This window comes from Lygodium microphyllum, chromosome 15 (assembly GCF_053477565.2).
Source record: "Lygodium microphyllum isolate KBCC chromosome 15, Lygodium_microphyllum_v1.1.10, whole genome shotgun sequence".
Classification (NCBI taxonomy): domain Eukaryota; kingdom Viridiplantae; phylum Streptophyta; class Polypodiopsida; order Schizaeales; family Lygodiaceae; genus Lygodium; species Lygodium microphyllum.
The window spans coordinates 35,021,928-35,035,090 of NC_141149.1; the positions used below are offsets into that span (position 1 = coordinate 35,021,928).

At 47.6% G+C, this 13,163-nt stretch overlaps 1 protein-coding gene across 1 annotated transcript in view; it reads left to right on the plus strand.

The window, feature by feature from the left end:
- Nucleotides 1–5,971: 5,971 nt before the first annotated feature.
- Nucleotides 5,972–13,163, plus strand: part of SWI3A (SWITCH/sucrose nonfermenting 3A) — an 86,953-nt gene continuing 79,761 nt past the window's right edge. Inside the window, exons 1-2 of the mRNA XM_087694065.1 lie at nucleotides 5,972–6,586; nucleotides 7,107–7,684. Coding sequence (XP_087550191.1) covers nucleotides 6,151–6,586; nucleotides 7,107–7,684 — 1,014 coding nt within the window. The 5' untranslated portion in view covers nucleotides 5,972–6,150. The remainder of the gene's footprint in view (nucleotides 6,587–7,106; nucleotides 7,685–13,163) is intronic.

Consider the following 13,163-nt stretch of genomic DNA (forward strand, 5'->3'; position numbering starts at 1 on the left):
CTGACAAGTCGGTGACATAAATGCACAACGGTCACCCTGGCATATTACGGGTGGAGCTCGAGATCTCAACATGAGATGGCGTCCAGGTCGACTGGTGAGGTCTTCCAAGTGTCCATTTCTATTCGTACGGCGTTAGTTCTATTGCCAAGGAAGATCAAGCCGTTACCCCAATCTTCGATGACTCTAGCGTTGCGCATCCAAGGTCGGCCTAATAGGACATCGTAGTCCACTCCCTTCATGACTATAAAGTCAATGGAGAACTGGACTCCTGCGATCTTTACTGGCCAATTTTTCAGGACCCCGAATGGTTTCACTCTCATACCGTTTGCAATCGTAATGTTAAACCTAGCAGCTTCAACAGGGGGTTTCCCCAAGTTTGCAGCACCGTGTGGCTAAGCACACTAATCCCAGCTCCCGTGTTTACGATTTCCTTCCTTGTTGAGTCACCCAGGGCTAGGACCCGGCAGGACTGCGTGCATCTCAGAGCCTTCCTAAAAGGCGTTGACGTGCAAAGATTTAGGTATAGAGTGCAGTGTGAGGCTGGGCAATTGTGTTTCTGCATCTTGGTCTTGCGGGTCTATCGTGACCTGCTCTTGTGAGCCCTCAACCCACTGCTTAAGGTCTTGCCATAGGGCAGGGTGCTGCTTAAGCAGATCTCCCAGGCTAAATGTTACGGAGGTGGTCACTAGTGTGGTCAGGAGATTGCTAAGTGCTTGTCCCTCCTTTAAGCTAGACTGTCCGGGCCAACGGCCATGGCTGATCTGCGGCTCTGTTGCATCTAGGCTTGGTCTTAGTGGCAGTGTTTGTGGCATGGTAGCCTCGGCCGACTTAGGTGGAGGCGGTGATCTTGGCGTGCTTATGCTGGAGAGATCCTCGATCTCGTTCTCTGTGATGGGTTCCGCATCTTTGAGATGCTGTTGAGCCTCCCTCACCCATTCCTTCACCTTTTCTATGGCCTCCAATTGTCTCTTGGGGTGCGGGTATTCCCCTATCTTGGCGCTTCCCCTTTCGATTGTCTTAAGGGCTGAAGTTTCTGCCTCCGCGTCTGAGACTTTCTTCCCAGTAGTTAGAGTCGTAGCACTCTCGGTCTTCAATGCGACCTTAGCGTCCAACTTCTTCTTTTTCCGCCTGCGGCTTTTCTTCCCTATTGAGGCTGCGTCCAAGTTGCTAGGTCCTAGCAGAGAGATGCCGGCCTGCTTGGTTTGGGCTCGGGTCATAACTCGCAAGGGAATAGGTGTGGCCTCCCCGTCGGGGTTTTCGACACCAAACAACCCTAATGGGACGGATGCCAAATTAGCTGCGCTAGAGGACGGCTTTCGCTTTGGGCAATCAACGAAAAGATGGGTGATTCCGCACTCTGCGCACCTTTGATCCGCCTTGTCCCTGTTTTGCTGCTCTCTTTCAGGGCAACGCGATGAGACATGACCGGGGTATTCGCAAGTCCAACAAGTGACTGGATCCTGTGGCTGCCCTCCTAGGCCTCTATCCCGTCCTCTCCCCAACGCCATCACCGGCATGGGTCGATAGTCCATGAGGACCGCATTACCCTCGTCGTCATGCGAGACGTAAGGGTAAATGTAGGTCTCTTCATCATTGGGCTCCTCTACGTAATGAATTGGAGCGTCGCTTGGTGGGTGGGTCACATAAGGACCAGGCGGTCTGGGAATGCCGATGGGATTTATGTCCATTCGAGTTACGGCGAGTTTCATATCGTTAGGCGCGGGTAGAGCCAATGGGGCTCCCCTTCCGAAGAATGGCTGCGGCCTGTTTGCTAGATAAGGCTGGCCGTAGGGTTGCGAGTATGGAAGCCTTCTTAGTAGCCTGCATTGTGCGACATCGTGGCCGAACCTCCCGCAGTTGGCGCAAGGTCTTGACCTAGGGTCTTGACACTCAGCTGGCAAGTGGTTCCCTCCACAGTACATGCACTGGATGTGTGGCCGCGTTGGTCGTCTCAGCATGTCCTGTATCTTGGTTAATTCCATCCTGACCTCCACCTTGGTCTGTCTCGGTGGCCTTCCTCTTATCTTGGGGTGATGGGTTCGACCGCTCACTAGAGGCTGGCGTCCTCTCTAAACTCCGCAGGTTGGTTTCTTCTAGGTTTGAGCTCTTGGAGCTCCGCTCTTTCAGCTGGTCATCGACTCTGATGGCTTCCTCAAAAACCCTAGCCACCACGTCTCCCTGCAAGCTTGAGTTGCCTGCCAGTGCCTTATACAACTCATCTCCAATTCCGCTGATGAATACAATCGATACTGCCCTGTCAGTCGGTCGCTCGCCTAAAGGGATTCTTTTAAAGAGGCTCCTCACGTGGGTCACATAGTCGCGGATGCCCTCCTTCTCCTTCTGCTTGACGTTCATTAGGCGTACTAGCAGGTTGTCGAAGTATCCAGGCTCGGCAAACCTCTTGACAAAAAGATCATTGAGGTTATTGAAGTTGACTCGTTCTATGGCATCCAGGCTTGTATACCATGTCCTACCTTTATCGCTTAAGCAAAGTCCGAATGCTTACGAACGTTGAGTCTGGTCGTTGAGGCCATTGGCTTCGCAGACTTGCTCAAACTGCTCGACAAAGTTGTACGGATCGTCATGTGGCTGGTACTTGTCGAGTTGCTTGGCGACAATAGGTATTTTGGCCTGACTCTTTGAGCCCTGGTTTGCCCCTAACCCTGCAAGCAGCGACGTTGCTAGTGCAGTGGCACTTTTCTCTACTGCGGTGTTATCGAGCAGCCATTTCATGAGGAGCTCGCTCAGCGTTAGGTCTCCCTCTAGTGCTCTTTCCTGGTTCGTACGGTTCCGGCCAGCCAAGTTTAGCACTCATTGTACCTCATGCAGCTCCATGCTTTGCCTCAGGCTCCTGGCTTGTTGATCCCTATTATACTCGGCTATGCCTTGCAATGCCTTGCGGGCTAGCCTTCTCTCCTCCTCTAGGTCTGCAATGATTGTATCTGCCGTTCTGCCATGGTGCTCGTACCGGGCATGCGTATCGTAACTGCTCACCATCTGCTGTATAGCATCTGGGAATGCGCTCAGGTCGAGCTCCTCGGTAAACCGATGGTCTAAGCCTTCCTCCGTCATGGTCGAATTCGTGCGCCTCGCTGCGCTGTCGATCAGGTTGGCTAGTCGTGATAGGTCCTTATTGTTGGCGCTCCTCACTTGGTTCTCCTCTACGCTTTGCGTGTCTATCTATGTCCTGGGTCTTCTCCTATTGGTGGGTTTCTTGAGCGATTTATCTGAGTGAGTTCCCTTAATTACTGAATACAATTCTCAATTTACCGCCACTCGGTGAGTGTGTTGTTCCTCGTGCACTTGTGCCCAATCAGACTTTCAATTTCCTTAAGTGTACTTCAAGTGCAAAATTCAAGGTGGTGCAACAGGCAATTCCTCGGCGCCCCACTCACTCTCGCTCGTTTCTGGCCTGATAGGCTTGTGGGTCCATTTTTCGGCCGTTTAGTCAAGGTTTAGGGTTCCTTGTTTGTTTCCTTATTCACTTCTGATCGATCGAGTCTTCGTGGTTCAACGGCTTGCGTTCTAGTCCGTGGATCCCTCAATTGTCTACTGCCCACTGGTAAGCGGCTGTGTACTACAATTTCTCTTAGCTCGGGTGCCACAATCAAGTTCTGAACGCCTGAAGGGTTTCGACAAGTCGTGCTAATGCGCGGTTGCCGGGCTGGTCAAATTTCTGACAACTCTGACAAAAAGCTGCACTCGGACCAGGTGGTCTGAATTGCAGGGTCGGAGCGGGTCACTCGGACGGGCCGAATGGCATGGGACCAAGGGCAGAATTTCGAATTCTGGCTCGGACGATTTTTACTCGGACGGGCCGAATGGCGGGTTTGACAGACTCGCACAGGTCGAACCGTCGAACCGCAGTTGGCCAAGGGTCGAATCCCAGGTGTGGCCGAGTCTGGTTTTGAAATTCGGACGGGTCGCTCGGACGGGCTGAATGGCACAAGGCCGAATGTGCCACGTGGTCAAAAAGTTCTGGCTCGGACGGTCCGATGAGGGTCTCTCGGACGGGTTAATTCGGACAGCGAGTGCCGACTAGGGTTCTGGCCGAGTGGCCGAATGGCAAGGGCCGAAGGCCGATTCTGGGCCTCGGCTCGGAAGCAATGGCTCGGACAGGCCGAAAACGGCGCGATGCCGATCTTGCCCGGTTCTTGCAATTTACTCAACCATTACAAGCACAAACCTCCAGATACCATCTAGGGGGTTTGAGGGAGGGATTCATGTATCTGAATGGATCGGCGAGTGTGTCGGTGCTGTGATTGAATCACACGGCCTGGGGCTTCCTAGCTCTCTCTCTCTCTTTCTCTCACACTGAAATGGCACAAATGAGTTCTCTTTTGGCCTCCCGGTTCTTATATGCCCTCCCAGCTGTGGCATTGACACCCTTGATCCCTCTCTTATCGATCTTAGTCCTCACTAGCGAGCATTTTGTGCATTTGCATGACTTTTTTTCCTATTTTTACTCTGTTTTGAAACTGTGAATCCTACCCTTTTCCGGTTCGATCTCCTAGCTCTAACCTACGCTAAATGCAACAAAAATCGAAGACAAAAAACTGGGATAGATTTTCCATGCTTTCCAATCATCAAACAACCAAAATATCCAAAATACTTACTTGTTCCGAAGATTAAAAGCACCCAACTTCCTACCTATCTCAAGCTCCATTTCGGGGATGAATACCCTACTTCGATGCTCGATGCGAGGCGCACAAGTGCTCAAGCTTGAATCCGTTGGTCCCGGCAACGGAACCAAAATGTGGGAGCTTTCGCTCAACCGCCAAGACCCACGGACCGCTTATTGTTTCAAGCGTTTCAAGCGAGCTCTAATGGCTATCTCTCACCTAGCTGACGCGCCGTCGATCCTACGAATGTAGTGAGCTTACCTTGATGCTCGATCGAGTATCATTCTCTCCCGCGCACTCCAGCAGCTCCACGATCCTAGATACTAGCGCAAGCATCCTCAAGCCTCCTCCATCTCCAAGCTTCATCCTCTATAGCCGCGCGCGCAAGAGAAGAGAAGGGAAGAGAAGAGAAGAGAAGAGAAGAAGAGGAGAGGAGATGGTGAAGAGCTTCACCCTCTTGATCCCTCACCCTCACACACACTCACTCTCTCACACTCTCACACTCCCTCTCTCAAGTGCACACACACAAGCAAGAAGGAGAGAAGAAGAGAAGAAGAAGAGGACTCCTTTTGCCACACACCAAAGAATGAGCTTCTCATTCATTTTTTCAACTTTATATACAAAACCCTAAATCCCTTCCGGGCGGTCATCCCGTTTTCCTCTTTTACATGGCCGGCCGTAGCCTAGGCCCTCTTTTCCATTTCCCACCATTCTAATTTACCCTATTCCCACTAATGCATACACTTTGCATAGGAGCGAGCCTGGCACTCTTTTACACAAATTTGGGGGCGCTCCCATATTTTAATGGTGCGCCTTTTCCTCTTTTATTGCTGCGGCCCCACACCGAAGCCTTTTGAGGGCCGTGTCCGAATATTTGAATTTTTCAGGGATTGGTTGCCAGTCGAGGCGCCTTTTTTGCTCTTGCGCCTTCTTCCTAGTTTCTGTTCCTCTGTGCTGCGGTAACGTGGTCGGAAACACGGTAACATGTATAGACCCAAGCCTAATTTTCTTCACTCAATCTTATATTATTTTGGTAGGCAAATCACCCAACCTATTAGTGGCATTGGCTATATGGGCATTTGAGATTTCTTTGTATGGTAAAGACCTATAAATTGTAAAACAAAAGCTAATGTCTAAGCCAAGTGCACGAGCACTTGCAACATGCAACAACATTGCAATCGTATTGAGAGCCTTTTTGGCCTTTCCCCGGCAACAATCAGAAGGAACTTAACATGACATTGGCATTATGACCATGCGACATTGGCATCTTGGGTACCCCAACTTGTTTTGACCCACTTTCTAGCTGACATATACTTTGCTGCATTTCTTGGGCACCGTCGGTCGTTTGTTTTTTCTTACTGGTTGGTTGTTCGTTTGAGAAGGTTCAAGGGGGCAAAACTCTCTCAGGTTTGAAACCCCTGCAGCCGCCATTTTACGTGAGTCTAAGTGGCTACACTCGGTTAGTTTGCATTGCAAGGTTCAAGTTGATGTGCGACAAGCCCCGTGACTGCCTTGCCTTGGTTGGGGGATGGCGTTCTCGCAACAGGATGATGTTCCCTCAGCAGTGGAAGCAGGGAGCCCCAAGGAGATTATCAAATCAGATGTCTCCTCTCTTGTTGTAGAGGCTTCTATGCAACAGGACAGCAAGCAGGTTTCTCCACCTTCAGAATCACAGCAGCAACAGGTACAGGCACAGACAGAGGCACCGGCACCGGCACCGGCTCAGGTGCAGGGACAGGCACAGGCACAGGCACAGGCACAGACACAGCTGCATCAAGAGACACAGCAGCAGCAGCAGCCACAAGCATCAGATGGCGTGCTCGACATCAAGCCCAGCGTGCTTGATACCACTCCTGGGCCCGCCACTACTGTCACACCTTTGCATGGCCCACTTAAGAATTCAGACTCTCCCAAGCCCCGAGAAGCTCTCAACCGAGAGATGTACCGGATTCCTAGCTATGCAGGTCAGTTCCTTTTTGCAGCAGGGTGAAGTATTTTTCCATCGAGAGAGCATTTTTTGATGAGTGTACCACCATGGTGATGGGATGGTGATATGCGTGGATGTATCATGCTTCAACTGCTCAATGGACCTGCTTGTCTGCATAATGAAGACCTGAGATACTAGCATCTGAACACAGCAACTGTGTGCTTTCAAAATGATTTCTTGCATGCAATATACCATACACACAGTTACCAACACAATTTCTTGTATGCATGTAATGGATAGATTCCCCCTTTGATGAGAAAATAGTATGGACATGAACACAGTTCTAAAGAGTCTCTCCTCTTCCCGAAATTCTGTGCACTTTTGAGAGTCTTAGCTCTTTACATGCCTTTCTATATTGGTACAGATGGTGTATCTACATTTCAAAATTGACATGAGTTTAGGCACATGCATGATGAAGCCTTTTTTGCAACAATGCCATGGTTTTCATGTGATTTTTAAACTTCCTTTTGTTTTGTATATCTGCTTTTGCCTTGTAGGCTGGTTTTCTTGGAGCAAAATTCACACAATTGAGCGGCGTGCTCTTGCTGAATTTTTTGATGGACGTTCCATGTCCAAAACCCCTAAAATTTACAAAGAGTACCGTGACTTCATCATCAATAAATACCGGGAAAATCCTCGGAGGGTTCTCACATATACAGAAGTCAGGAAAATGCTAGTTGGTGATGTGAATTTATTGAGGAAAGTGTTTGATTTTTTAGAATATTGGGGCCTAATCAACCACCATGCTGGACCTGAAAGCAAGCAATATCAGACAATCACTCCTGCAGTTCACTCTACTGCTGCTCAAGGGTCAGAGACTGTCCCACCAGGTGTCCGCATAGTTTATCCAGGGTCAAGTGTCAGTGCAGCCCGGTTAAATATGCCAGCAGATTTAAGAGAGAAATCACTCCCAGTATTTCAGCCTGGGAATTTGGTTTCACATAAAGATGTGTTTGCAAAAACACCTACTTCAGCAGAAGCACGAACAGAAGCTGTAGGTGAGACTATGGGTAAACTGACCTGCAGCAAGTGTGGAGCTGATTGTACAACTAAGGCATTTGAAAGTACAAAAAAGGTGAGCTTTGGATCTCCGTCTTCTTAAAATCTGTTTTAAGCCGTTCAAGTTTCATCTCATAGTTAAGTTGTTTAAACATTCACACAAATATGCACTTGCAGCCACTGTAGAATAATTGTACAACACAGTATAGATTGATGATAGATCTCAATAGGCTTAGGGTAACTCAGAGACAATGAACACTAAAGACAAATGAAGAATGAATAGATAATGCTCAATGCAGTAAACACACTATGCAGAGTGAATACAAACCTCGAATTTCCACATCTCTGAAGGACTGGGGCACAAAGTATGAGCTAGAGAGGTTGTTGTACTCTGTATGGATCTGGAAACACAGCAGGCAGCCTTTGGATGTGATCAGCAGCTGCAAATGCAGACCTGTAGAGGCAGACCTGTAGAGTTTGGATCAGGCTGAAAGCAACTGCAACAGCTTGAAACAGTGGACAGCAAGCTGTAGAATGCCAGGAAGAATTAGGTGACCCCTGAAATCAGTAAATGCAGCTGTAGAAGGGGTGGAGAAACTGTGTTATCTCCTTGGGAAAGACCCCCTCTCAACCTCCATGGAGTAGCACTACCATTGTCAAAGGGTGCTGAGGTTTTGGTAATGGATATTGTTTTGATTTGGGTAGAATACCCTTAGCTGTGTGTACATAGGCTCTAAAACTATACATTTTCAAGGCTATTGGTATGTATGGAGTACATGGAATGTACATTAGGATGTGATGTAAATTTGCAAGGCATGTATGAGACATGGATGGTATGCAATGTACATTTGCAGGTCACACAAGAGAAGTACATTTGCATAAGCTACATGTGGTTTGCATCAGCTGATGTATGCTTTACATGAGTATCATGTGATATACCATTGCTATGAGGCATTGTCTTATTCGTGGTTTATATGCATTTCTTTGCCTTCGTGGTTGGTTGGGCTTTGGCATGTGGATGCATCCCTTATGGTCTAATTGTGGTTATGATTCATGTGTGTGGATAGTAACTCGTTTAAGTGGTTGAAATTTCAAACATGTATACAACATGAGCATGATTAAGCAATAGGTACACATGTTGTTTGATTGTGTTGCGGGCATGTATTTCCAGTGGTCGTCAATGCATTTGTGACACATTGCAATGCAATCGGGGAGGATTGCAAGGACTTCAAGGGGGAGGTCTATCATGGGGACATGTATTTTAGATGCTTAGTTTTGGTGTTATTATGTGGTGCATGTGTTAAGTGCAAGTCAGTCAAGTCACAATGCTAGCCTAATGCCCATAGTGATAACCTAAGTGCCGCAAGGCTTGGGACATTGATTGGGCCTTTAAAATGTCCTATGGTGACATTAGGACTAGGCATTCATTAATACATTAATGCTAATCTCCTAAGGCCACTTTATGTGGGGAGCAAGTTTTGAGTAACTTATGTCAGAAGTGGTGCAATTTGGGTCACACAAAGTAGAAAAGACTGGATAGTATCTTTGGCCTCGAACAAAATTTGTTGGAGCTGGCCATAAAGAGTAACTGCCCTCATGGTGGAAGGTGCCGTGTACAGCAGTTGCAACTTCGTCCATACTTTAGAAGATGTCCTGTAGGAGGTAACCGCCGGTAGGACTTCTTTGGAAATACACCGAAGCAAGGCCGAGTAAGCATGGACATCGTCTGACTAGCAATCGTCTGACCAACAATGGTCAAAAGAGTCATGAAATCAACAAAGAAAATACAGGAAGAGCATAGAACCTGAAATTTGATACCATGTTAGAAGTGGTGTAGCAATGGAAGCATAAACATGTGCTGAAATAACCTGCTAAATACAAGACAAAAGAGAAAAGAAAAGAAAGAGAGAACACAATACAGATGAGAACTAAGATGTATGCTTGGGAAATGGAATCCATATATCAAACACGAGACTATTGCATACAATAGTGAGTCATTGGTTGTGTGGGCACTGGCACCGGCTCCTCTCTCCACAGGATCTCCAAGTGGTGAACTGATAGAGTGAGGAGGAGGAGCCTAGAATATATAGGCATGAATAATGCCATGAAATATGTCAGTTAATGCTAGTTGACTGGCAGCAGTAAATGCTATAAAGCATAAAATGCTACACAATAACAATGCCTAAAATATCTACATAATGTGCGTAGCCCACAATACATGCTTAGACTCACACATGAGCTGACACTGCTAAAAACTTAAGTTCCAAAGAGATTAGCACATTGTATGGATGCAGTTAATGGACAAAGGTCAAATGGATAATTACTTAATTTTCAAAATTTAAATTTGAAACTTAAAAAATTAATGTTGGAAATTGCTTTTGGAATGTTGCCACTTGGCAAAATTTGTTAGAGATTGTCATTCCCTGGACAGCTAGGAGATCAGAGCAGGACAGCGCAGCAGGCAGGACATGCCAACAGCCATGTCAGCAGCCAGCGCAGATGCCATGTGGCAATTTGCAGTCGGACAGATCAGGTGCAGTCGGATAGATTTGTATCAGTCGGTTACATTTAATGCAGCCGACCTGGTCATTATTTGGCTTTTTTTTTGCTATTTATAGCTTTATAGCAGCCCTTCCAGCACTTGTCTATCACTTGTATCTAACAGAGACAACTGGCTGGTGACAGACATCACTCGGGCTGACGAAGATCAAGGTCCTCAAGGCGAAGACATACGCAGATATTCTCTTTGCACCCGTGTATAATTCTGCATTCCTATACAACATTCTTCACTGCAGATTTTCTGTGTTGCATTGTCTCTTTCTCTCCCTCTCTCTGCGTTCACTCTCTCTCAGTCTTGGTCCCGCGCTTCCGCATTGCTGCACTTTGACATGGTATAGAGCGGTGAAGACGGACTGATTGAGTGAAGAACCTATTTGAAGAGGAAATTTCAGCGCGACACAAAGCTGCGTTTTTAGCATTCGAGGGTGAGCGGGAGGGCTACGTATCGGAACAAGGCTGAAGCGAGCATGGCCGTGTAGGAAAGGAGTCCAATTGGTGAATTTGCTGCAGGTGGTTGTTGTTCGAAGAGAAGGAAGGCTGTGTTTCCGGCCTTCCATTGCAGATTTTACCTTTTCATTGCCTCCGGTGGGGCTGAAGAAGGTTTGGGAAGCGGAGGAAAGAGCCCTAGCAAGCTGCATCTTCACAGTCAGAGGGGGTTGCTTTTGCGTTTGTGCAGGCATTGCAGGTGAAAATGTCTACAGAGACCGACTTGGAGTTTCAGGCGATCATGGACCGGAAGATGCTTGGTCCTACCGGCTCTTCTATGAGATCAGAAGCTCGATGGTGACAATTACCGCATTTGGCGCATGATGATGTTGGCCATCTTGAAGTCTTACGATTTGGCGGAGCTTGTGATGGAGGAGATTAACCGGCCCTTGGTGAGAGATGAGTCCAAACTCTCTTCAAATGCTCATGCAGAGTTGACCAAGGTCCAATCTCACTGGGACAAACTGAATACCAGGATTCATTCTTTTCTTTTTCTGTCTTGTACTACAGCCGTGATAGCTCACATCGAGCACTTGACAGTGGCTTGAGAGACATGGCTGGAGCTGGCCAGGTGTACAACCGGATAACCCTGATGAAGAGGGTTTCTTTGGAGGTGCAAATGCGGACCTTATCCGTGAATAAGTCTTCTTTGCTTCGGGAACACATCAACAAGCTTCGGCAGCTTTAGATGCAGGTTTAAAATGCGGGGAAGCCTATTTTCTCCAAAGACGTGGCGATCACTTTATTGTCTCGGTTGTTGCCACGATTTGGTACCTTTTATTCTGCTCTTATTGCATCAGGGTGGGAGTTGACTCTTCAATGGGAAGAGTTGGTTCATACGGTCTTGGACCAAGAGGAAGAGTTGAAGGGACATAATGCTTCCAAATCGGAGGCATTGGCTGGTCAAGCCTCTCAGAAGAAGAAGGGGAAGGACCAAAAGAAGGAGGAGGAGGAGGACAAATCCAAGAAGGACAAAGAGAAAGAATCAACATGCCATATCCGTGGTAAGATTGGTCATTGAAAGAAGGATTGCCCTGACAAGGATAAGGACACCAAGAAGAAGGATCCGAAGGATTTTGGAGCGGTGGCTGCACCCTCATCAGCTGCTTTTCCACTTAGCGGTCATTGAAGATCCTACATCGAAGACTTCTACTGCTGCGATGACAGCTCCCCAGGCTCGAGAGTGGATCGTGGACAGTGGTGCCTCACGACACATGACTTCTTCTCCCATTGGTGTTGCCCATTTGTGACCTTCGCGTGGGCAGATTTTCATAGGAGATAGCTCTTCTATGTCTATTGCTGCACGGGGTGAGATGTAGCTGATCCTAGATGGATGTGGTAGTACCCACACTTTCGAGGTGTTGCATGTGCTAGGTTTAGGGTATCATTTGCTTTCGGTCTATAAGATTTGTTCTCTTGGCCTTTTGGTGGAGTTTGACAGTGATACTGTTCGAGTTCTTGATCGTGGATCGAGGAAGGTTCTCTCTTCAGGGTATAAGAAGAACGGCATTTACAAGTTGAAGTCTTCTATGGCTCTTACTTCTCTTCTTCTTACCTCTCAGACAAAGTCCGAGCTATGGCATGCTTAGTTTGGCCACCTGAACTATGAGTACCTTCAGAAGGTGTCGTGAGAATCGCATGTTCGAGGTTTTCCAGACGTAGTGGTGAGCCACTAGCCATGTGTCTCCTGCATTCGTGGGAAACAACATCGGGATGTGATTCGCAACAAAGCTTCAAGGTGGTCTACTTCACCTATGAAACTTGTATCTATGGATCTTTGTGGCCCGATGAGGACCGAGTCCCTGAAGGGGAGCTTATACTTCATGTTGATCATAGATGACTACAGCAGGATGACATGGGCCTACTTCTTGACGTTGAAGTCGGAGGCTTTCTTTCACTTGAAGGATTGGTTTCTCTTCAAGGAGAACTGATTTGACCAGAGACTAAAGATCTTGCAATCTGACAAGGGTGGTGAATTTGTTTCTAATGAGTTTGCTTGTGTGACATTAATGTGACATTAAAAGTAATATTTAATGTTACATTAAGGACATAAGTGTGAAATGTGACATTAAAAGGGATATTTAATGTTACATTAAGGTAAATTTAGGGGAACATGCACGAGAGTGACCGTCCGGGCTCTTGGGCGCCCGAACGGGGTCAAGGGGAGCCTAGAGAGTAAGGGAGTCCAGAAATAGTAGGACTCCAGCCAGTTGACGGCTGGCAAAGAGATAAGTTAGAAGGCCAGCACTTATCTAGGCGTGGCTGGGAGGTGAAGAACACTCGTGCTTCCATTGGATTAAAAGATCGGTTTCCCGTAATCTAACATTGGTATCAGAGCCTATGTTTCTGATCAAACAAGAATCTATCAGGCCGTCAGTCAAGAAGCGGGCCATTAGTCAGAAGTATCCTGTTCCGTCGCGAGTGAAAGCGTGCCGTCTACCTGTCTCGTCGTGGGCCGTCATTTCTGTCCTGCACCGTCGCATAAGAAAACGGGCCATTATTTCTTCCGT